The 25,093-nt window shown below is 43.5% G+C and overlaps 3 protein-coding genes across 3 annotated transcripts; 1 reads left to right on the top strand and 2 right to left on the bottom strand.

The window, feature by feature from the left end:
• Window positions 1–8,913: 8,913 nt before the first annotated feature.
• fzd2 (frizzled class receptor 2) lies at window positions 8,914–11,819 on the bottom strand. Its single transcript, XM_047037816.1, has one exon. It carries the CDS (start codon window positions 11,598–11,600, stop codon window positions 9,957–9,959), a length of 1,644 nt encoding a protein of 547 aa, XP_046893772.1. The 5' UTR covers window positions 11,601–11,819; the 3' UTR covers window positions 8,914–9,956.
• Window positions 11,820–13,915: 2,096 nt separating this feature from the next.
• moto (minamoto) lies at window positions 13,916–17,299 on the top strand. Its single transcript, XM_047038181.1, has 7 exons — window positions 13,916–13,989; window positions 14,260–14,364; window positions 14,621–14,968; window positions 15,212–16,391; window positions 16,477–16,611; window positions 16,801–16,981; window positions 17,121–17,299. Exons 1-7 carry the CDS (start codon window positions 13,916–13,918, stop codon window positions 17,297–17,299), a joined length of 2,202 nt encoding a protein of 733 aa, XP_046894137.1.
• Window positions 17,300–18,249: 950 nt separating this feature from the next.
• Window positions 18,250–20,614, bottom strand: ccdc43 (coiled-coil domain containing 43). Its single transcript, XM_047037831.1, has 5 exons — window positions 20,394–20,614; window positions 19,904–19,994; window positions 19,597–19,732; window positions 19,319–19,371; window positions 18,250–19,119 (listed from the first exon to the last, which is right to left on the bottom strand). Exons 1-5 carry the CDS (start codon window positions 20,565–20,567, stop codon window positions 18,932–18,934), a joined length of 642 nt encoding a protein of 213 aa, XP_046893787.1. The 5' UTR covers window positions 20,568–20,614; the 3' UTR covers window positions 18,250–18,931.
• Between the last annotated feature and the right edge of the window lie 4,479 nt (window positions 20,615–25,093).

Below are 25,093 nucleotides of genomic sequence, written 5' to 3' on the forward strand. Positions count from 1 at the left end.
AAAGGAGAGAAATAAGCAGACACAATGACCTGCACCCTTTGCTGCACACAGTCTCCATAGCTTGAATCACAGACAACCGGTTAGGTAGTGGTCTATCTCTTCATGGTCACGCTGATAAACAGTCTGGTTTAAAGAATGTTGTCTTTTATGTTGTTTCTTTGTGTCTTCTCAGACTCTACATGACCTAGATGGGGATTGAGATACACACAGCTGGGAAAGAACTGCCCCGTTAGTCACTCATTAGTTTGAAATGCTGGTAAAGGAGAACATCTAATTTGGAAAGGGTGACAGAATGGTATATTAAGAACTGAGAAAACAAAATGAAACTAACACAAGAGGTGACTGCCGGACATCATGCCTTGGGCTTGACAAGGGCCACCACTTGAAACTAGAACATAAAATGGGAAAAATTACCGGTCAGGAAATGGACAAACAGAAGCTAAACATAGGAAGCCAAAAACAATGGTTTGGCTTCTTTTCAGATCACTGCCTGATTGGTGAGAAACAAATCAACACAAGCGTCTTCCTCTTGTGGAATACCCCACTAAATTGCTTCAGATTCCAGGTACTAGGCTGTATAGTGCATGCATAACCATGACTACCGAATTATGAAATATATTAAATAGGCCACTATGACTGGAACTGTTTTGAAGAAGGGCTCAAGACTGCTTATTGTTACCAACTTACAAGGCGATTAACACCCAAGACAATGCTAGAACAAATTTGATTCCGTAACAATAGTCAGACTTCTTACTGAAAACGACTTTACTTTAGAGGACGTTAATGTGTTGAACGTGAAGCATAATATGCCTAATATATTATATTGAAGAGAGAAAACACTGGCTCCACCTAGAGGAAAAGCCTTGGAACAGCATGGGCATTCAAGCTCCTGCAGATCTACACTAGGGGGCACACTTGACATAGTGTGAAAGCACCCTTCCAGTATAAAAAGGAGTAATAGAAAGAAAAAACTAGCTCTATTCTGAACATCTGGTTTCAAAGAAGAACAGGCCCCTCGGGCCAATCATGTAGTTTGAGTAATGCAGATTTTTTAATAGTAACGAGTAGACGTAGCTTTACATGCACGCACACAGAACCATTTTCCAAAGAGTTCACTGATACACTGCGACTTAATCATCTTCTAAATGAAAGCCAGACCAGAGAAAGCTAATGTTCTCTCAGTCAGTTTGTGTGTGTGTGTGTGTGTGTTTGTGCATGCTCACGGTTAAACATGACACAGAGGCTGTTTCAAACAGGAGTAGGTGGACCAGGACTGATCCTTATCTGTCTAGCTTGGTCCAGTCCCCCAAACTTTTGAACCCTGCTCCAGAAACCGGTGTTGTCCGTGAGCGAATCCCAAAAGTGTGAGCAAGCCCAGCTGGAGAGGTCCATCGGGAGGAGCAGTCTTGGCTCTGAGGCCAGAGTCCTCAGAGACTCAGACCAAGCCTGACCAAGACGTAGGGGGTCTTGATCTGTCTTGTCATGAGACACTGGAAATAAAGCCTTGCATGCAAACATAAGAAGACATCTGGACATCATCACAATCAGGAGATGAGGGGAAACTGAGGGGAAAACAACTTTTCCCTGACCCCGCAATACATTTGTCATTGTCTTACTATTCTGTCCAGAGTCAAGCCTGCTGGCTTAACAATAGAAGGAAGGTTAGACCATTAGACTGTAGTAAATCTTCTCCATATTTCACAAATACTCATAAAATGAAGTGTCTATACAGTTGTCCTGCCTATAGGGCCCTTTTAAACTAGAGTTTAGGAAAAATACCTACAAAATTTACTAGACAAAGGTTAAAGTTCAACAAGTGTTTGATTTACTGCAGAACGACACTCCCCTGATGTTTGTCAGCTGGTTCCAGGGCTGACCGCAGACTCTGTGGCCCATGAAAGGCAGACATGAGCAGTTCATGAGACGCAGGGCATAGACAGGAGACAGATGCCTGTGTGAAGTGTTGGTGCCACTGTGCTGGAGCTCATGTTGTCCCTGTCCCCTAGGGATGTGTGCTGGTCATCAAAGAGTACCTGATAAGGAAAGTGGTGCCCCTGGGGGCCGCCTGCCTGGTGGCTGCATTTCTCTGCACTGTCAAAGCCACTTGCTATGTCTTATTTCACATGCAACTGAACATGTGACAAAAAAATAATATTGCACATAGTACAGATGCGTTGTAGTGTTAACAGGAGGAAAAGTGACTGTTATTGGGATGGTTCCTTAGTGAGTGTTAGGATTATTTATAAGCTACTCCTTTAAAACATCTAGAGAAGAAGTGCTTCAGAGAAAAAACAGTTTTTTTATGTTATAAAAATCCTCAAATGTCATACTTCTGTAATTTAGCAGGGAAAGCAACGGAATTGAATCATTTTAGCATTTCAAACTCACACAGTGTACTGTTTTTATTAGTCATGTTTAAAACAACTGTCTGCATTGTTTTATTCGGCCATTTTCCCAGAAAGGGAGGCTTGGCACCTGCCACACAGTCCCTCATGTTCTGCAGGAAAGATTTGAAGTGGATGCGCCTGTTGCTTCTGGGTGGCTTCATTAGTTAGTGTGAACATTTGCTCCCCTGACCACCAGGGAACTCAGAGGAAGGGTTTAAGTTGGAGGATATTCAAACAGCTGGGATACGCTAGGCAGACCTCTGCTATCTGCCCACATCCCCCCTCCATCTCCTCCACTTCCTACAGAGCTATGGTCTAAGGACAGCCTGACAGTTTATTCTACATGTATATGGTTTCTCATACAGCACCTCGCTCTCTCGGTTAGTACATCCTGCTGTATTGAAGATCAGCCCCCCCAAAATATTATGTTGTTCTAATAATGACCTCTGACCTCTCCTCTCTCTGTGTTGCAGGGGAAGCTGGCCCGTATATACAACCTCTGCATGTAGTGGAGATCCGGAGACATGCAGGAGAGGGGCCCTATGTGCTCTTAGCCTGGTCAGGAAATTGGAAAGTGTCCCAGAATGTCCTTGTTTGTGAAGTATGCTACCTGTTTGTGACTTACACTGCCTGTTTATGAAATATTCTGCCTGGGTATGATGGCTATCAGCTGAAATTGGCCTCACACATGCAGCTATGGCGGAAACCCATTAAAATAAACAAATTGGGTCTAACTTAATGTCTCTGGACTGCTGGTTGCTCTGTGATTCTGAATCCCGCAGCGCATGGTACATTTTGTATGTTTATGTAGTTAGTGTCAAGCTAGGCAGAGAACAGTGGGGGGCGGGGGGGGGGGGGGGGGGGGCTCACTCACCACACAAACGCCTAAGTAAACTAAGTAACACTGTAATGTTGGTCAAGGGGCAGGGGGTCCGTTAAGATACTTGTTGCTATTCGCTAATCGCTATCATCGTGAAATATTCTGAAAAAATGTTTATTTCAAATGTAAGATATTTAAGAATGTTGTTGGATAGAATCTCCAACTTTTTTTTCTTTAGTCTTCTCTTTTGTTGGCCACACAGACACTTTCTTTCACAAAGGGATGTGACCTCACGATATGAGGAGGATGCGTGCGTTAGAGAGCTGGACTGATCCTCTTAGCTGATGGGTGGGGGAGTATGTTGTTTTTGTGGTCTATTAGTTCCACACGTTGACCGTGACCGTCTGGAGTGCTTGTCCCCAAGGACTTCCTAGACACAACTAAACATGTGCAGCTCCAGCAGCCACCCGAGGGGAAACACAACATCAGGACTGGAGGAAGGAAATAAGAAAATGTGGTTGTATGCCGTTGCCATAACCACACAGCTACGATTTGTTCAGTTAATTTATACTGTTGTTACTCAGTTCAGATTCAGAAAAGTGATTTTTTTTTTCTTTATGATCTCTCGGAGAACAGTATAATAGAGAAATGAAGAAAGATTGGGAGAGAGGAAGATGTTGGCCAGTACTATTTTCTAGGTATTTCAAAGAAATGCAATCACAAGCATGAGCATGAGAGAGTGAGTGGGATAATTGTGGCGTATTCATTTGTATTCACTTGTAACTGTGCTGTTGTCTCGGTCATTCTCATCATATTATTTGTGTTACCGTGTAACTGAGATATGTGTGCCTGTTTAACTCTCCTCCTCAGTGAGGCCCCTCCAATGTCTCTGTCTGGGCAGGGCCCACATGGAAGTGATTATCCTGCGCGGGGAGGGAGAAATTACAGAGCAAACCTACAGGCTCCAGCCCTTTTATGATCACTCACTCATTCACTCACACACACACACACCACACACACGCGCAGCAAACTCACAAGAGCACTGCCGCCACCTTGCCTCCAGTGGTACATTTCCACTGCTGGCTGTGTCAGGACAATCCTCCAGTGTGCCTTCCTCCTGGTGGAGTGAGTGGTGCAGGACCAGGGTTGTAAATTCCTCTAAAAGAGTTGTTAAGAGTTAAGAAGGGCCCCATTAAAACACGGGTCTTGGTGTTCGCCAGAGAGGAGCCAGCGTAATGAGTCATCACCTGGAGCCTGAAGGGGAGTGGAGGCTCATGGGAGGGGAAAGGTAGAATATAATGGATGGAACCCCTTTCAAAGACATCTGAAATGTACACCATATGTGCCTCAAAATCCCATTATAACAACCAGCCTCGGGAGTGAAATAAGGTTGAGACTAAAACATTTACTGTAGAGCTAATTCGAGTATTTAGGTACGTCTAATAAATGGCTACTCCTAAGTGGACGTCCAAGGTCTGTCTCTCACCCAGCTCTCGCCCTGTTAAGCTGAGCCCCTGAAAGACCCAGTGGCTCTATTTTCCTCAGTAGCCACAGAGACGAACAGCTACTAACCACAGGCACATCAGCCAGGAGTTTCAAGGTACTGAGGTGGAACAGTAAGTGCTTTCACCCCTCTCTTTAACTTCCTAAGTGACCGCTGGTGTTTGTGTTTGTCTTAGGCTTCTGAATGTCCTCTGTGCTAGACACCAACCATTCAACTTGGATTCCACAACCACCGACACAGACAGACGGTTCTGACAGTATGCAGGAGGTGGGCTCAGCCAGGGAGATGCTTTGATTGTCCGATAATTCCAATAAAATGTGAAGACGTTGAAATGCAGCCAAAGTTGCCCTTTTGCACTGTTTGCATTGTCATCACCACTTATGCCATCATCAGCCCAATAGTTTATAAGAGTGGCATAGCTGTGTACACAATGTGGCGTCTGGCTATGCATCAACCCCCCCCTCCCCCCTCGCTCCTCCAAATGAAGACCATCATTATCCCCGGCTTGCTTCAGGCTCCCAAAATATCCTTAACGCAGCTGTCGGCACCTTTCTGTGTAGCAGCTGGAGCAGATCTGGGCGCACCCACCCTCTGTCTCTCTGTCTGTCTGTCTGTCTGTCTGTCTGTCTGTCTGTCTGTCTGTCTGTCTGTCTGTCTGTCTGTCTGTCTGTCTGTCTGTCTCTCTCTATCTCTCTCTCTCTGTCTCTCTCTCTCTCTCTCTCTCTCTCTCTCTCTGTTTCACCATACTCATCCAAGGGGTTGGGCCCAGGTCGGCATACTCCAACTACATTACAGCAGAGGAAGATTCCAATTTTGTATTATTATTATTATTATTATTACAAACGTCTGTGTGTGTGTGTTTGCTTACTCCAAGCCTCATCCACCCATCTTGCCGAAACCAGCCTTGAGTGGCCTGTGTGCGCAGCAGGCAATAAAAGCCCAGACAAATGGTGTGCTTGAGGCGTGAGACTGAACCTTGGAGGGGGAGGAGGTGGACTCAGGCCACTCCACAGCTGTTTGCTTCTGTTCTCCTCCTGTTGCTGTTCAAACCCCTCTGATCGACGCAAATGGTTCAAAGAGGGACAGGGGCGGTAGGATAGCTCGGCAGAAATGTGAATGGAAAAATGTGTCAATGGAAAACGGTCCATTTGTACATTTGATGAATGCTAGTCCCCCCGAATGTCTCAAACAAACCGTTTCAGTGAAATCAGCTTTAGAGAGTGGATTTAAGATGGGTTTTTTTGTCCTTCACTGGTGTCCATCCAAGGAATCGGTAATCTTTGATCTTGATTTGTTATGGCAACCAGGCCGGGGGGGTGGGCGTCTGTATCAAAGGATATGGACATGTGGATTTTAGCCGCCTCTCTCCTGCCAAGTCTTCCTGTTCTTGAGGCAGGTATGAGGAAAGGGAACACATAGGATGTCTGTGGCTGTAAGATTTCAAGGATGGTGAGATTCAGAGGTGGTGTGTGCTCTGGACAAACTCAACTGCCTTTCATTTCGTAAAACGAATATGTGTACGTGAGCAGAAGCGCTCAAAGCATGATCTGATCTTGTCTTTGAGACTCCACCAGGGCGTGATCACTAACAGATTTAGGTCGATCTTTCTTTCTTTCTCCATCTGTTCCTTTGATCCAGTACTTTTCTTATCCGCAAAACATTTTTGCAGTCCTTGATTTTCCATTGAGACATAAAGCAACAATGTTTTTTTAACTAAAATCAACATTTGTGTTTGAAACTTTGGACCTCACAGCCTCTCCATAGGTATGAACAATAGGTCCTCACAAACAGCCTGGAACAGTAAAAAAAACACGAGCCATCTTCTTGACACTCTCCGAGGGCCTGTTACCATCAAGGTGAGATCACATTGTCAACATGCTGAAGAGCATTCTTCCTGCCTCCTTCTCTGCCTGTCCCTTCTTGCCCTCGAGGAGAAAACGAGGGTGCATGTTACACTTAAACCTGAGATCAGCATAGAGAAGGAAATCAAAACTGCTTTCGTTCTCAGGCTGTGTTGGAAAACTCAGTCAGTGGCGTTGACAAGCTGTAAGTGTCTGACCCACATAGATAGTCCTCCTGTTGGTCATGTAATCTGCTCAGAGTGATACCTTTGTTGTCTCAGCTTGATAGGTTGTAAAAGAGTGTGGGATGGTGAATTGAAGGCTTTTGACATTCCTCTACATATTAAGCCTGTCAGGGGTAAATCCATTGTAAAGCTTATGCAGTTTTCCTGCTGGGTCACACAAGTCAGGCTTCAACTTCCTGACCAGAGGATATCAAGTGAAAACGGCTTTGCTGGTTACATTTAAAACACTGAAAAGTGAATCTGAGCATCTGGTACAATTTAGTTTTCAGGGTCTGAAAGCCAAGGGTTTTGTGTTAGGATTCAAAGTATGGCAGCAACATCTTTCCTCGTCCTGATTCTCCTTTTCTTTTCTTCTTTTTGTTTTTCTTGGGAGAAAGAACGAAGCACACCAATTAAACAGAATTTTCCAAAACACCTCCCAAACCCCTTCCTACCTCTATAACAATCTCCCCACCATGAGCACCCCACCCACATCCCCCTTCCTTTCCCTCTCCTTGCTCACTCGCCTCCCCGTGCTTCGGTGAAAGACCAAACAAGTCAGCCATTAAGTTGAGTGAAGCGCAGGAAGCGGGCCTTCAGGGCAGGCGGCCCTGTTTATAAGGAGCTAGTCAGGTTTCAGCGGCCCTTTGAAGGGAGCAGCACATAGGAGACTGTCTGTCACTGGGCCAAAGCCCGGCACTGCTCCACTGACTCACTGCATTCCCCCCATTCATTTGAGCGGAGAGGGGAAGAGAGGTGGATCAGGGTAGAGAAAGAGAGATGGGGGTGTGTGTGTGTGTGGGGGGGTAAAGGCACAGGAGGTACAGAGGGGTAGGCTAGAAGAAGGGCAGGTTAATGTATGCCCTTTCACGCCAACTTCTTGAGAAAAGAAAGAAAGCTCTTGGTTTCTTCATGAAATCCTAAATCTGAGTTGTCTCTTGTTGCAACCTATCTCCTTAGCTAGCCCCCATCAACACACAAATAATAACTTTCCTATCTTTTCTCTTCGGGCAATAGATTTGTGGTTCACCTTCTGCACCAAGGTAAAGTCAAGCCTCTCCTAAGAATATGATTAATGAGCAATTTCTTGCACAGTTTAAACCACTTGTAGTGGAGCAGCAGTGCATTACTGTGTGCTTGTGAAGTATGACCTGCAGAACTGGAGGTGTTAAAGACCTAGGGAGTATCACATTCTCCAACACCACATTTATTTCATTACATCATCTTAGAGGTGGTTCACTTTCAGTCATTCAGTCACTGGGGGGCATCCAGTGTCATACAGTGCAGTCTTTACTTTGGAAAGATAAAATACTAACTTTGTGTGTTTTACCTCACTGTTTATGTAGGGATGAATAACCTCCCATAAGAACTCGGAGACACAAAAAACCAAGTCTCATCATTTCTTTCATGGTGGCTTGAAAGTTAATATGCCTTCTAAGGGTCTATCGTTCCTGCTATCCATGTTAGCTCATGCCCAGAGCTATGGGTAACACATTTCCATGGCAGTCGCCTCCCAGTCTGAAAGCTAACAGATGTTAAGGTATGACTCAAATGTCAACACATTGGCATGGTTAACAGGACTGTGAACCGGACCATCAGACAGGAAAGATACAGGCTGATAGGGCCAGATTGAGAAAGTGCATGGGCAGAACCAAGTTAGACATAGATAACCAGCCAGGGCAAACGACAAAACATTTCAGGTACAGCCTAAGCATTGTGAAACAAGGCCTATTGCAGCACCGGATCATAACTGAATTACTTGAGACTAGAGGATATTATATTGTAGCAAGACAAAGAAACAACATGCCTTTAGGATGTATTTTGGGGAAATATGACACCTCCCTTAGCAGAGCCAGAATTATGCTTATAAGGCAGAGTTTTTGGTTTATGTTTCTAAAGGAGCCATTGTTAGTCTAAACCACAAAAAGCACATTTTATCAGACTTCCATTTAAGCACATGACATTTGACATCCTACAGGCATTAACAGTATAATGTACTACAGAAAAGCATTCCTACATGCCTTTAGAACTCCAAAGGTGTGTTTTTGAAGAACTTGAGGGTTCAACTTGATTACAAAACTATGAAAAAATGACTGCTAAAACAAGACAGCAAAGAAACAAGTCAAAGGAAACACGGTAAAAAAAAAATGAAATCATAAGGAGTTTATTGTTTCATCGCCCCTCTGTCCTCTCTTTCCATAATGTGAAATGCATTTGATCATTAAATGACTGCAAGACTCACAACATTTACGTGCAGTATTCAACCAATTCGGTTATTGAATCAATTTGGCTATCTAATGTTCCAGTCATGGGGTGCCATCTCTAGTAAGATTAAGAAACATAAGTTTCCCACTACCTAGAAAGGACACATAGTACAAATGTTTAAGCCTCTCATCCAAGATCCGGCACTTTCCATGTCTCTTTAAGGCACTTTGTGTGGGGTAAGAGAGAGAGAGAGAGAGAGTAGGATAGAGGCAGAGTAGAGAAAGTGTACATCCTACGAGTCTCCGATTTGATACATCAGAGGGTAAATGCTGTTACAGGACCAACTTCAAAAGCTTTAGGCTATGCCACAGTGTCAGACGGGACAATGTGTGCAATGCTCCATTCATAGGTAATAGAATGACAAACGGAGCACAGCTGACAGTACGCAAAAGCATTTCATTCATTAAATACAAATATATACTTTCATATATTTACAAATACTATATACAGTTGCATTTAATTACATCTGACATGTTTACAGAGAAAAAGATGAAGTCCTAGAATGGCTGTTTTTTCAGGCTCCTTCCCCCGCTCCCTGTATTCCCAGCTGGTTGCTCATTCTCACGGGAGAGTTTTATGGCTGGTAACTTTAAAAAAAGACTGGTGAGCACAGTGGGGGAGGAGAGCCTGTCAGCACATGGCACTCGGTAACCATGCTTGTTGTTTGCTCAGGAACTCATGTTCAGTCATTTAAAGATCAACAGTACGTTCTTGTGTCAAGCTCACCACACTTTTCAATGATTTGGTGATTTTATTCATAACTGTACAAAATCTGTGGAAATGTCTTAGAAAAATACTGGTGGCAATCTGATTACTGTATAAAAGTAGCACTCTGACAGAAAGTAGAAAAGTGGAAAAAAATGTATTATAGAATGCATTAGAACTAATTAAAAAAAATAGTCCCACATGCTTCTTCTACACAGTGGTCTCTCCGTGCTTACTGTTAGTCAGCCTGGTGTAGAATTTGCGCCATGACTGGAGGGTCTTGCCTGACCAGATCCAGAAGCCAGACGTGATTCCCACAATTAGGGTCATCAGGTACTTGATCATGTAGACGGTAAAATCTGGGGTCATGCGGGGGCGGTTCTGCATGGGGCAAGGGATGGCCAGGCCCTTGCAATTATGGCTGACCCAGCTCATCTCCCAGTGGTGACGGAAAGCCTGCTCGTAGAAGAAGCAGGCGATGACAATGGTGGCAGGCACCGTGTAGAGCACGCTGAACACGCCGATCCTCACCATGAGGCGCTCCAGCTTCTCCGTCTTGGTGCCGTCGTGTTTCATGATGGTGCGGATGCGGAACAGGGACACAAAGCCGGCCAGCAGGAAAGAAGTTCCGATGAAGAGGTAGATGAATAGGGGGGCCAGGACAAAACCTCTTAGTGGGTCTAGACTGTTGAGGCCCACAAAGCAGACCCCGCTGAGAACATCCCCCTCGATCTGCCCCATGGCCAGGATGCTAATGGTCTTCACTGCAGGGACTGCCCATGCTGCCAGATGGAAGTACTGGGAGTTGGCCTCAATGGCCTCGTGGCCCCATTTCATACCAGCTGCTAGGAACCAGGTGAGCGACAGGATGACCCACCAGATGGAGCTGGCCATACTGAAGAAATACAGCATCATGAAGAGAATGGTACAGCCCTCTTTTTTGGTGCCTTGTACAATGGTCTTATAACCCTCAGGGCTGAAACTGTCATTGCACACCACCTTGTCCCCCAGGAAGTAGCCAGCTATGTATGCTATAGAGACCATGGTATAGCAGCCAGACAGGAAAATGATAGGCCTCTCTGGGTATTTGAAACGCTGCATGTCCACCAAGTATGTGGTCACCGTGAATAGGGTGGATGCACAGCAGAGGGAAGACCAGATGAGGATCCAAATACGAGCAAACTGTATTTCTTTATCATTGAAAAACATATAGCCTCCACTGCTTCTAGAATGTTCACATGGTGCAGCACAATCCAGCTCATCCATAAATTTATAATTAAGATAGGATGGAACTTTGAGAACGGCTGGACAACGGAAAGGCCTATCAGGTGTGGAGTAGACATGGACTCCTGGAGTTCCAGGGACTGGCATGAGAACGGGTGGAACAGTTGCAGTTGATTCATTCTGACCAACACAAATGTGACCGTCGCCAAGCACGGGGAAATTCTCGCACCGTAGACGCTCAGGCCACTGGAAACCAAACTTGTTCATGAGCGCCTCACAGCCATGCTTGGCCCTCTCGCAGATTGAGCGGCACGGTGGAATGGCTTTCTCCAATACTGTACATACGGGAGCATACATTGAGCAAAGAAAAAATTTGAGCTCCGGTGAACACTGTACCTTAACTAAGGGATAAAACTGATGCACCTCCAGACCAGCGTCCTCTTGATTGTAATGTCCAAGAAGGTTTGGCATAATGGTTTGATTGTAGGCTATGTCCGTACATAGTGGTATGGAAATAGGCTGACAAAATCCGTGGTCAGGAACTGCTATTCCATTATCTCCTTGATGCTGTCCTGAGATCAAAGAGGGCAGTAGAAATGCGAGAGTAACGAAACTCCTATGGATAATCATTTTGGTTTTAACTCAACTCCTGTTTGGGTTATTGGTTCCAGATAAGCTCATGCAATGTAAATCTATTTGTATTCCGCAGCATTAGGAAGTTTGTGATACTTTTAGGTAGCTAAATATCGCAGTTACAAAAGAGAAAAGTGAGCTCACTTTTTATCCCTTCGCCTCGCTTGCAGTCAGTGGGCTGCCTGCAGCTGCTTGACTTTTCCTTTGTGCGACTTGCATGGTCCAATCAGACCGTTTCAAGTTCCCCTAGAACTTTGTGTAATTGGGAGTATGGGAGGAGGGATCTGGGGGCCTTGAAACCGATTTCCACCCGGGTTATGTTCGCCCCGTGTACGCTTTATAGGCCTGTTTATTTATTTGTACGTTTGATAGTCTATCCAGTCATAATTTGTATCATCATTTTCTCTGTGTCCATGCAAGTCGCATAGCGATCTCTTGTGAAGTTGTGATCAAATCAATAAACAACATGATGTTTCTGAAGTTATTTGTTAGTAGTAAGGGGAAAAACTATAACGATGAGCATTCTATTGAGATTGAGGTGTTTATAAAATCCATTCTCTTAAAACTGTTGCTATGCCTTTTGGATGTTCCCCTCCCCCATTGATCATTCATTGGCTGGAGGGTCTAACGGGCCAATAACATGGTAGACAGCAGTAAGATTGTTACTGGAGGACGTTGATTTGATGATAGTGACCATACAGTCAGTGATAGTGACGAGCGGACACAGTAGCAACCAACAAGTGGGCCACTAGAAATCATTTATAAAAAGCTAGCTGACAGCGACAAAAAATCGTATCTAGTGACCAGCAACACATCCAGTGACTTTCCGCTACTTTGGCTATCTCCGTTTTTGTTGTTGACCCATAGAATTATATTAAGTTGAGCAGCAGCAAAAACTGCTAATTGTGCTTCCGTGTTGTCATAGCCGCCAATCATGTTAACTACGCCCCCCCCCCCTCAACACTGCTAGCTCGAGCTGGACGCTCGAGATCGCATACCCTAGTCTTACCTCACGTCATCCCAATAAATCGGTTTTAGTCAGCACCTCTAGTGAGAAGTCAATAATGAAATGGTGAATATTTACCTGTACGAATCAATTATTTAATAGTTCATCAACCTGGACCGGTCAATTATGGAGGTAAGCAGGCTTAAGTGTTAATATATAACCTTAGTCTTAATCTAACTTCTAGGGAGTGAAGCATTCCGTATATGGTCGTGCTAGCCAATTACTATAGTAGCTAGCTAGCTGGGAAAGTTTGTTAAACTTTTGGTTTCCCACTACAAATTGTGAATGGTTCTAATGAAAATGTATCCAAATAGGAGAAGATAACTAGCATTATCAATACACTGCCATTATTTCAGTCCTAGCTTCCCCAATGCTAGCCTACACAACCCGGTAAGGGATGTAGATACATATTACTACATATTTGTGTTATAGAGAAAGGAGGCAGGAGGTGGGGAGTACTGAACGGCTTTACTTTTAGTGAAAACACGCTTTTCTTCTACAACATCTCTTCTCCTACGCACCTGCACGTCCTATTGGATGGCACAACTGCCATAGTACATTACTGCTTAGTAACAGCATATTAACTTATATCTAGTTAAATACTAAGTATATTATAAATGCTAGATTCGGTAATCCTAATGATAATTTTTCTAATAATAATTTTCCCGATTGATTCTGATGAAATGATCTTCTTAGGCCAATGATAGTGTGAAAGGTAGAATCGCTGGAAGTACAAGAGGAGTCAGAATGGCATTTGATCGATTTCAAGGCACCTCTTTCGGATCAGACTCTCTCTTTTCAACCAACAAACAACAGGTCGGCCATCTTAATACTCCCTCTTTGATTTGTCCCCAGGTATACATTTCTATGCATGAGCTGAATTAAGAAAACATTACTGGACCCCCAGTTCTGTCTTTGCTGAAGCCATAAGTACACATTTCAGTGCCCAACAGGTCCACTCTAGTCTTTGCAGTCTTTGCAAATGCGGCCTTTTTGCACTGTGAAGAGGGGAAGCAAAGATTGTGTTGAATGACAGGTTGTTTCATTCTAAATAGATTTGGGGTTTAAAATGAAATCAAGCCTTTATTTGAGAGTTTAGAGAAGTTGGGTCCTTTTTGACTCTTATGAAAAGAGGAAGATACAGAATATTAAGACTACACAAGGGTTAACTGGTGTATAGTTGAGCTTTATAATTATATTAAGTATAACAAAATTTGTATTACAGGCTTGCGGAACTGGAGACAATGGGAGTCTGTTTCCACCATTCCTACCTTTATCCAATTTCTCTCTCCCAGACGAACCTGGGATGTCCTATACTCCATGGTCTGTTCATGATGATCCATACCAACTCATTGAATGTGCGCAGAACAATAAAAGCAGGTACATTAATGGACTAAAAGTTTCACACAATATAAATCCAATTTTTTTATGAATTATTATTTAATGAGAGGGCTATAGTTATGAAAATCAAATAATTTAACACAATACATTTAATGTAGTCATCATTATAGATTTAAATTATTAAATAAATACCCACAATCTAGAATAGGCTAAAACAAACAAAGGTATTTCATTGAGTGATATTTTAATATCAGGCAGTTTGAACTGTGTATGATGTATAACGAGTAATCTTACGTTTCTTTATTCAAGAAATCTTACTGATGGAAATGATCGTGGAAGTGAAGCTGATCTGTATGGGTTGGTGTCAGATATCTTGGGAGAAGCTGATAAAATAGACAGTTATTACAGTGAGGAGTAAGTATCTTGTGTCCTGTGGAGGGGCGGGGTTCGGAATAGGATTTTACTGCTGTTGACAAGCTCGCCCTGGAAATGTATGTTAATAAAGGCATTGTCTGATGGTAACATTTAGTCATTTTAGTCATTTAGCAGACGCTCTTATCCAGAGCTCTTATCCATATAACTATGTTTGCATAAAGTAAACATTTATCGCAGTGTACAATTAGCTAAGCTATCTCAAATCTAACTTTTAAGAACTTAACTTTTCTTTCAGGACATTACCCAATCCAAATTCTGTCTGGTCTCCAAAGTGCATGAGGGAGGATTACCAGCAATATCTCCAGCCAGAGTCAAAATTCCATCTCACACCACCCTTTCTGCCAAGCCATGCCTACCATGAGCCTTTGAATAAAACACTAGATCAGTCAATAAACAGGGATTCAGAGGAGATGTACCAGCGATTCACCAGCTTAGATTCCAGTGAACAGTGGCTTTTCTCTTCCTGCCTCGAAGACATGAACAGCTACGTTCCCCAGAATCAAGAGTTTCAGAAACCACCAGGGCTACAGTTGCCTACTGTGGGGAACTCCTGCCTGTCTAAGATGAGACAGAGTAAGCATGAGTACAGTACGTCTGATGTTGAAGAAACGTGTGGGTCAGTGCATTCTCTCTCTGATCACATGGAAGCATTTCAACCCCAAAACAAGATAAATAGCCATGGCTTTGATCACTATTATGAAGATTACGCTGGTCTAAACAGCGTCATGCCCAGAAGATTCAAGCAGTATGCAATGCAAGATGTCAATAAACTGGCCTGTAATATGCAATCCCTAATGGTTGGTGAGCAAGACAACTCATGTGCCAGGGAAACACAGAGCCGCCAGACAGCACAGATGCAATACGAAGCCAGCATGGCTGAACAGAGGAAATTCACCAGCCCCAGAATGCAGGCACACAATACTCCAACCATGCAGTATCATAAAGAACTGGGAGGGGATTTTGGGGCAGTGCAGCAGGAGACTGATGGAGGAGGGAGAAAGCTGCCTTTGCAGAGTGACTTTATGTCCAAAGATGTATCTGAATTTGGTCCCCAACTTGTTGAGTACTTCCAGAAACCAAAAGCACTGTCTACAGCTTCCAATCCTGCAAACATGTATCAGAGTAAGATAAACGGCCACAAAGGAAACAACTCACTCTCCATGAACCCAAATCTTAACCCGTTCTTCTCACATCCCAGCCAGCAGAACCAGCTACAGAATAAGCCCAAGCTAATCAGGAGCAACTGTGTGCCGTCTGGGTCCAACAATATGCTCTCTCACTCTGTGTCTGAGTTTGTGCCTCAACACCCACAACAAACACAGAGAGGTTTACTTTGCATTCAAGATTTCAGTCAGGGAGATGGACCAGTGCTCCACAACCGGGAAGGACAGACCCAACTAGGACTGGCCATGGATGGACTGAGAAGGGGAGGAGACACAGACTTTCAGCCGAATAAGAAAAGAATGCCCACGGCTGGCTTGGTGGGTGAGGCCTACCCTGGACAGTGCATGGACGGAAAGACAACCAAGGCTCATACAGGCAGTCACATGGGAGAGGGAGAAAAGAAGGGGCTTCTGCATAACCCCTACCTGGACAACCAGGGAAGCATGTACGGCTCTCAGAGATTTTCAGGGGGACTGAGCAACCTCAGTATGGGGAAGACTTCACCCTTTCCGTCCTACATGTACCCTGTGAGCAACCCCAGACAGAGCAACTGCCACATGCCCACCATGACTTCATCCGGTTTCAACTCCAGGTCCTCTCTCCCTTATGGAAGCTGTGTCCCGCTCACTGACTTGTGTGATTTGCTGCCAGACAGTGAGTTTGCAGCTTTCAGCCCCTTTGACCTACTGGGGTCCAGTGTAGAGGGCCTGTATCCTGGGATGTCATTTGACCCGAGGTCCCCAAGGATGATGAGGAACCGTGGTGGACCAATGAGCCAGCTGCACTGCCACCTGGAAGAGAGCTATGAGCAATGGAGGTTCTTGGAGAAGGAGAGAAAAAAGGTGAACAAAGACAAGGGTTTTGAATAAAATATGAATCTCTCAATTTAGATGTTTATTAAAAGCCATCTTCTGTTTTGTGTTTCAGACTGAGGTGATTCTTACCAAGACTTATCCTGGGAGGCAGATTTCAGCTGTTAGCTGCAGTGCCCTCCCAAAAGTCCCTCCTAATCCCTCCAAAGTCGACCGTCTGATCGTGGACCAGATTCGAGAGCTGGCCAAGGTAAGACATAAAAAATAACGCAACAAAAACAAGTCTCACCCATATCACTCATACCCGTTTTCTAACCATACTCAATAATAGTCTTATTGCTACAGAATTGTCTTCAGACACAATACAGTACGTATATGTGGCTTTTGGAAAGACAAGATCAAATGTTGTGGTCAGTGTTCATCCATTTGAATATCTCAGGTGGTGAGTCTTCTTGGTAAGATGGAACGCCTACGCAGCATCCCACTCCATGCCAATATCAGTTCAACGCTGGACAGACATCAAGAAGCTATTTACATCACCCAGGCCAGACGCAAGGAGGAATTCATCAACACGTCCTGCCGGCAGAGGCAAGGAGGGGGCCATATCAGAGAGGACAGAGGTAATACCTCCAATAAGCTTTATACAGAATTCGTGGCCCCTATCTGCATTGTCCTTTCTAAACAAGGAGTCTCAAAATGGGAAATCTTTGCTCTTGAATAAGCTGCTTGATTACATCTGAGGTCCTTTCCTTCTCCCAGACATCCTGCTGCTGGCCACAGCACTAAGGGACCTCTGTGTCACCACCAGAAAGGCCCGCACTGCCCTGTGGTGTGCTCTCCAGATGACACTGCCCAAGACCTCCACTGACAAGCTGGAGGAGGAGGGTGACAGCCAGGAGAGCAGCCCAGGGAGGAGACTGAGACCTGGGCTGTTCTGAAGCCTCCACCACACTGTGGCCTCCACACATCACATCACACAATGTCACAGACCTCTGAGGATGACATTGGTGTGCATGGATGAAATGTTTAAAGCACCACTATATATTACGAGTTCACTTGTCGTACATAAAGCTCAGTTTGGGCAAATTTAAGTTATAAATATTCAGTTGGATATTTTCAGTCTTGAAATCAAAATCTGTGTTTTTGTGATCTGTGTAAGAACAATGTAAGGCAAGAGTTTGTTTAAATTACTTTGAAATGGCAGTTCAACTCTATTATAACTCTAGGGTCCATATTCTTATCAGTGGTGTTTTATCAGCCATGTGGTGATCTCTGTAAAATGATATACAGTACCATATTCACTAGTTATAATGAAGGAAATTATCCTTGTACTTGTTACAAAGATAATGGGTTTCATGTAGCTTTGTTAGGGATCACTAGTTTTGATAAAACATAATTAATAGTTGTTCTTGCAGATAGGAGTCAGTAGTATGAAATGTAATTAATCCTGTATAATGTAATTAGAGACATGAATTAGTGTCATAGCTGAGATTAATGGATATAATCTTGAAAATCTAAATTTTTGTTATTTATTAAAATGTCAGTTGGCATCCAGTTCATAGGATGCTTTTACATATTTTTTAAAAATTTGTCAATCACTAGTGAAAATTACACTTGTTAAGTGAGCTTGGTAATGGAATACACTTTTCCATATATTTTCCATGTTCACATACTAATCAGTCGACAACTTTTGAAAATTTGTGTGTCCTGATAACCTGAAATAGTTGGTGCATTTTTTAATTTACCCTCAAACAATAAAGTATGAGAACAAGCAACATGTTCACATCCCTTAAATTCCTGTTCAAGTTCAAAATGAATGTTTCACAAAGATTTTCTGTATGAAGTTATTTCATCACATATACTAAGAAAAAACAGACAAAAACGTATCTTTCAATAAATTTGAACTTTTGTTAAAAGGCTGTTTGCAGATCTTTGCTTGTTCAGTGAATATAATACAGGTATTGAGGTAAAGAAGAAACAATTTGTTAAAACCTCCATAAATGAGTGTTAACTGAATTGAAATTATCCCTTGGTGTTGCAGCTAAATAATAGTTGTGTTAGCCTCTATACTTAAAAGTAGACATAAGGCATTTTCAAAAGTGGCACATTGCACACAACAGCATCTTAGGCATGAGCAAGAAACAAACAAGTGGTGTATTTACTCAATGTAAATAGTTGCTAGATATTTCTTATAGAAGGTGTACTCATTCTTCATAAGTAGAAACTTAAACCGTTTAAAGAAAAATCTGCATCAAGTTAGCTCATTTTAAGAGAGACAGGTAACATGTTTGTGGAGTCCATGATCAAACATCAGTTGTTTCTTCAACTAGAGTTGAGTTAATTTATTGACCCAGTTCATGTGGAAAACGAGCTGCAAATTATCTGCCTTCTAAACACTTTAAATATCTCTAAATACTTTAGAGAACATTTGGTAGAATCTTAGACGTATAGCAGTGTATGAAAATTTAACAAAGAACGAAAAGTTAAATCATCGAAGCTCAACAGGAAGTCACGTTCAGATGCGTTAACGATGGGCTAGTCCGCTTACAAAACCCTGTCACTCTCAAGATTTATCTTTTTCGTTCCCCTTTCTGCGTTCGTTTCTTTTCCTTGTCTTTCCTTTCCTGCTTGGACAGCTTTTCCTTCTCTCGCTGCATCTTGTCCTGTTCCTTCTTCTTCTGGGAGTCGTCTCTTGCCTGGTCGCGCTGCTGCTTCTTCCGGTTCAGGACCTCCTCCACGTTGGTGTTCTTGAACAGGGCTGAGGTTCTCGGTCAAGGAGACTCGCGTCTAAACCCCGCCACACGTCCGACAACGAACAGGAACCATGACACACTTTTTCTATTCAGCTACGTTCAGCCATATTCTAGTTTCCAGGTAGGATACACAATTACGAAGGACATGAGTCGGAACTCACATTCTGATGAGTCAGAGTACAAAGAAGGAATGGGAAAGGATACATTTATCACCACTTGGTACACAAGCTCCACCTGTTTCCTCTTCTTCAGCTTCAGTGGTCTTGTTAAGGAAATTGACACTGGTTCTCAAGAAGATTACACAACAAGATGTTGAGTTAACTGTAAAATACCTGTAAGTAAGGTTAAAACAACAGCCTTTGATTAATAGGCTGGCACAGCATTGTCAGTGTGCCACAAGTAATGTATCAGTCGAGAATAAGACATTCCGCATACCAAATGTAATGTTATCAATTAAAACAGATTAACCAAACAAAGGATATTCTTCGTTGTCTGTAATATTGGCATATTGAGCCAATAGGGCCTCCTTCCTCTTCTTGGACTCCTCAGACACCTCCTTCTGTTTCACAACAATCTGGGCCTGTTTCTCTATCATGCTGGCGATGGCCTGTACCTCAACTACAAATTCAGATTCAGAATTAGTGGTGGGGAAGGCCTGAAAGAGCTGAACTGTATGTATGTACTTTGTGTATTTATCTTCTTGATTACATTTACTATAGCTAATAAGTGATGCATTCCAAAGGTGTTCTTTAAAAACAATGAAACAGTTTCTTTTATACAGCATCATACCATCTACATTGCTTTTGGAGGTAGATCGGGCACAGCTCTCGGTCCACTGTCTAATGATCTCTCCACAGACGTTATCTAGTGAATCCTCGTCCTGTGGATGAGAGACAACCAACCTTATTTGAAACTTTTTTTAAACAACAGAAATTATATCCCCAAGAGAACAATTCCTAGTTTGCGTGTCTGTAATGACTGAGCAGAAACATTCGTCTAGTACTGACTACTGTCTAAAATTAGAAAGTGTACTAACAGAACGCAGACTATAGACTGGAGAAGCTAGCAGTCAGCTTCCCAGAGGAGCGCTAAGTTTAGTTTTATACGGTGTCATTAACATGAATAGATTGTAGTAGCTACAAAGACGCTGTATAACGAAGTTATTTAGATAACTTTACACGTGTTCGTAACAGTAAGTTACTGGCTAACTCATTTTAGCCAACATGTTATGGTGGTGAGAGATCGAGTGAGCATGGTGCCATGCCGATAGCGTATTCACCAAAAACGCAGATAGGATTCCTTGTAATGCATCTCCCTTCTCCTCATCAGTTTCATCTTCTTGCAAGACCCCTAAAATATACGCTCCATACACCTCGCGATCCACCTCCAACGAATCTAGTCGATCATTTAGCCAGCTTTCAAACTCCCCGGCGTCTGTCACGGGCGCAGCCATGATGGCCCTGTTGGGTCCTAAAGACACCACGAGACTGTCGCGAACATTGCCTGCTACACTTCCTAGTTATCGTCAGAGAATGTATAATAAACAGGCTCTGTTATCGTCACTTATTTTGTGCCAGCTGGTTGCACATTTTTTTTATGTATCCCGAATTCCGTTGAAGACTTCTCAATTAACGCAAAAATAATGTTAGAAGTATGAAATAAAACACACTTTGTATGTGTTGCGTGAAGGGCCGTTGCATTTCCACATACTGCACAATTCAGCGACAGTTGCTTGCCGCACGAGGGAGCCAGACTTCCAGGACTCAGCAATTTATGAAAACATTGATCCTTTACTGGAACTCTTCTCTAAATTGTGTCTTTGCATCAGAATATATTCAGTATATATTTATACTATGAATTGTAAACAAAAATAAAGCCCACGTGAAGTCTTTTAATAGTGCTAAAGCTCGGATTTCTTAATGAAGAAATTAGCAACGGCAAAAGTGTTGTAATTTCTGTTTTGCATATCCCAGCATATACAGAAAAAATTAATTCATATTTCAAATTTTAAAAGGTAAATTCAAAACCAACAAATTCGGTGGTGTTTAAATGTCAATTTTAAGTATTTACTGTCACACCTTTTAAAATCATGCCACAAAACATTATGTCACTGATTTGCTTCCATACCAGAGTAGGTTTAATGCATGTATTGATTCTTGCACGATTCTTACTGTACATTGAGGGGAGTGGTATGAGTAACCAGAGTAAGTTTCATGCATATGGCACTTTCCTAGTCAGAGTTAGCAAGGGGTGCATTTCCTGGGGTCAAAGTTTTTTGGGTCGAATTTTGGGGATCTGAATTCATGCAGAATACAAACCTCCACTTAATGATCATCTTTCATTGCAGACGTCATATCCTATATTCTATCCCATTCGGTACCACTTGGTGGGGTCAGAAGACACAACTTTAACTTGAGATAAGCTCACTATGAGTTTATAACCGGAACCACAGTCTTAGTAACTTTGTTCTCATAACAAATACTTAGATGTGTTTATTTCACGAGTCTGAATGCTGAAATAAGCGTTTATATGTGGTAGATATGGTCCTTTTTCTCATCTGGTTGAATAATAAAGGAGCTGGATTTCCGACTGACTGGCCTCCTGCAATGAGAGAGCACTCAGTATGTTTGGGGTATCACTTCTCCTCTCTCTCCCTGCTCCTGTGTAATGGCTTCACACATCGCTGGCACCGCAGTAATGAAGTGTGAAGCCCCTCTGATGCCATAGGGAAGTTGCCGTGTGTAACCGGTAAGCTATATTTTGGTGTACTGCTCCGTCACCGACGAGTCCAGAGCCCATATGTTATAACACTGAGATAAGTCATATTGTATTATTAGAAATATTACAATAAAATAATAAGTCGTATTGAGATACTAAGTCATATTGAGATCCTAAGTCATTATTTTGAGATACGCCATGATACTGAGTCATAATATTGAGGTCCTAAGTCTCGTATTGAGTTATTTGTTGCTATAGATAGAGATACATTTGTTATCTTAACATTTATTTAATACATTATATGATCATAACTGAATTAATATATGTGTAATTCATAGTTATAATTTATTTTATTGTGATAATAAGTCATTAAATTGAGATAACAACTCATTAATTTGAGATAAGTCTTTGCATTTAGATTATTTAATATATTGAGATAAGTAATTAGATTGACATAAGATGTTATTTTGAAATAAACCCTGACACATAGAGCTAGCTGAGGTACAACATACAAGAACCAAGTGTACCATGTTTAACAACAAACTGAGCATGGTTTTTACAGGTAGGTAAAAACACAGTTTTAACACAAAAAACACAGTTTTTAACTGTGTACACTCTGTACACTCTGTGTTTCCTGCTGTGGCTTTAGCGGTGTTGTACAGTTGCGTGTGTCCCTGGCCTCTGAAGAGCAGGAGGAGAGGGAAGGTTAAGTAGGACAGGACAGAGACAGAGAGGGGGGAAGAGCACTGGGTGTCAGTGTCAGATTGGCATGACGATAGACTGCCACAGCTTCAGTCATGTCTCAAGTAGAGAAGTCCAGACCCAGGGGAGCCCCAGAACGCTGCCTCCTCTCTCACAGTTGCGTATTGCTGTAGGACGGCTGTCCTATTTTTATCGCCGAGGCTGCGGATTGATGCAAAGTGACGAGAGGGCCGCCAGGCCACTGAGTGGGTGGGTGCCCACATGCTCTGCTCCACAGGCATCCCTCCCCACACACACACACACGCACACACACACACATGTAAGCACACACACACACATGTAAGCACACACACGCACACACTCCTGTTTTCGGCTTAAAAAGAAGCCCTACGGTCGCAATGTGCAATGTCCTCTCTGTCAACATCTCCTGTGCTCCAGCGTCAATGTGACAGCACACACCAACCCCTGGAAGAACCACCAGTCAATTTACAATATTTAAAACAACACAAAAAATAGGCAAGCCCCCCGCACACACACACACACACGCGCGCACTCTTGCAGTGCTTAATGTAACATGCAAAAAACAAGACATTGGAATAGGCGTTGGACAGGACTAAGCAAGGAGCCGTCTGTGACATCACACTCCGGGGTGTTGGGAGCTGCCTGTCGTCCGTCCTGCGGCTCGGTGGCCTTCAGGTTGCTACGGTGACTGTTGGGCGGAGAACAGTTCACCGGAACAGAGCTGAGGGTGGATTGGTGATGAGGGCCGTTCTTGGTTGTTGGCACGGAGGATGTGAGGTTAAAACTGGTGGCGGAGTTCTCCCCCGGAGAGACATGGCTGTGGCTCCCTCCTGCCAGCTCTTTAGACAGAACCACAAAAACACCACCACATGAGCATGGAAAGAGGTAATGAATATGCAGTGAAACCCAGCGTCGTCCGGGGAGACCACTGTTCGAGTTCTGAGGTTTCCTTTCTCTAAATCACCGGGAAGCACAAAGACCAGTTGACAGCGTTTTTTTTTCTCCCGTTTGGTGCGTTTGACTCCCCTAACTGTGGCCCGGAGGTTTTCAAAATGCAAAAGCTATTCTTTCCAGGTTAGTGAACTTTCATGACCTCCTACTGTGAGGAGAAACTTTTTGGGCATTGGTCTGGCAGCCTGCCTGGCTCTCTGTGCCAGCTCCTGCCCATCTTGGTGGACGAGGTGGCTGAACACGTCTAGACAGCCAAGTGGAGGAGGGCAAATATTTAGCTCTACCACTTTAGGAGGGATTCCAGAACTGGTCCCAGTGCCAGGCCGTGCTTCCAGGCCAGGGATCAGGCCAGGTCCCTGTGCCTCTCTTCCGGCTGTTTCCTCACTCTGTATTCAGGGTCACGGATCTCATTTCTGGGATAATATTTCAAGCGGGCCACAGATGGGGAATTAAATTGAAGACCTGGCTTGGTGTGGGGCATTAGAGATGGGGGGGGGGGGGGTGTCGGCTCTGAAAGAAAGAGGGGAAGGAAAGCTAAAAGGTCGTTGTGATTCTCTGAGGTTTAAGGGTTGTTTTGTCGGGATTTGTGATGAAATGTCTCTGTCTCCAGTGCTCAGCAAAGTATTTCCTCATGAAAAGGCCCTATCTGATTGACAGGGTCGTGCTGACTCCTCACAGCCAACGTGGTTGTTTACATGCAAGCTCAAATATTTACCCAAATGGGTTGCAAATGAAAGCTCGCCTCAGGGACTGTCTCTGCCAAAAGGTTCTTTGCCTCATGTCATTTAAGAAAGAGAGATTGCGAACAAGATAACCTATCCGAAAAAGGGTTAGACAAATCAGTAGTCAACATTATTTGACTTCAAACCCAGCTCTCAGCAGATGACCATGGTGGTTCGGCATTGAAATTCAGCACAAGTCCGTAACTTCTGGTCTATACCCCCTACCCTCCTTCGGTCTGACAGCATCGGAGGAACAAGGTCGGAGAGGGAGGGGCATCTGGGATTTTCCCATGGTTCCACAGTGTGAGAGTTGGCGTGGGCGCAGGTTTTGGGGTCTGAGTTGTCACGTCTGCTCCTGGGCTCAGCCAGCCCTGCTCGACTGGTGGCCGTCACTCAGGCGCTCACAGACAGCGCAGCGCCGTCTCATGCCACCTGTGCTCTCCTCGTGTTTGATTGGAGCTGATTGATGTGGACGGCCTCCACCACTGTGCCTGACCTCTCTTCAGAGAGCCAAATAGTTTTACTTGCCAGGCTGTGGAGGTACCACTGTTTTGAACTTCAGTGGCTGCATTATCTCCAGGTGGAATTTTCCTAACACAAATTGGCCTTTTGTCGTTTTTTGGGGGGTTGGATTTGTTTGGTTGGAGAGGGAATGTGTGTGGATGAGTGTGTGTTTTCACCTTAATGAAGAGGGACATTGATGTCTCTCTTATTCAATCTGTGAGGGCTTTCGAATTCTGTTTAGCAGTAGCTGTTTGAGAGTGCCATTATTGACTGGGATGACACAGTCTTCTCAATTACTGCTTATTAGTTCCAAAAGCAGCCATGACAACATTTATCAGGGGAAGCATCTTACATTTACTCT

This window comes from Hypomesus transpacificus, chromosome 17 (genome assembly GCF_021917145.1).
Source record: "Hypomesus transpacificus isolate Combined female chromosome 17, fHypTra1, whole genome shotgun sequence".
Lineage (NCBI taxonomy): Eukaryota > Metazoa > Chordata > Actinopteri > Osmeriformes > Osmeridae > Hypomesus > Hypomesus transpacificus.

Bases quoted from the DNA above. Each gene is read 5' to 3' on its own strand.
- fzd2 (XM_047037816.1), bottom strand. From the start codon at position 11,600: ATGATTATCCATAGGAGTTTCGTTACTCTCGCATTTCTACTGCCCTCT.
- moto (XM_047038181.1), top strand. From the start codon at position 13,916: ATGTCCTATACTCCATGGTCTGTTCATGATGATCCATACCAACTCATT. The intron at 14,365-14,620 runs GTAAGTATCTTG...CTTTTCTTTCAG, and splicing joins GACAGTTATTACAGTGAGGA to GACATTACCCAATCCAAATT. The intron at 16,392-16,476 runs GTGAACAAAGAC...TTTGTGTTTCAG, and splicing joins TGGAGAAGGAGAGAAAAAAG to ACTGAGGTGATTCTTACCAA.
- ccdc43 (XM_047037831.1), bottom strand. From the start codon at position 20,567: ATGGCTGCGCCCGTGACAGACGCCGGGGAGTTTGAAAGCTGGCTAAAT. The intron at 19,995-20,393 runs GTGAATACGCTA...TCTCATCCACAG, and splicing joins GAATCCTATCTGCGTTTTTG to GACGAGGATTCACTAGATAA. The intron at 19,733-19,903 runs GTATGATGCTGT...CTGAATTTGTAG, and splicing joins CTCCAAAAGCAATGTAGATG to TTGAGGTACAGGCCATCGCC.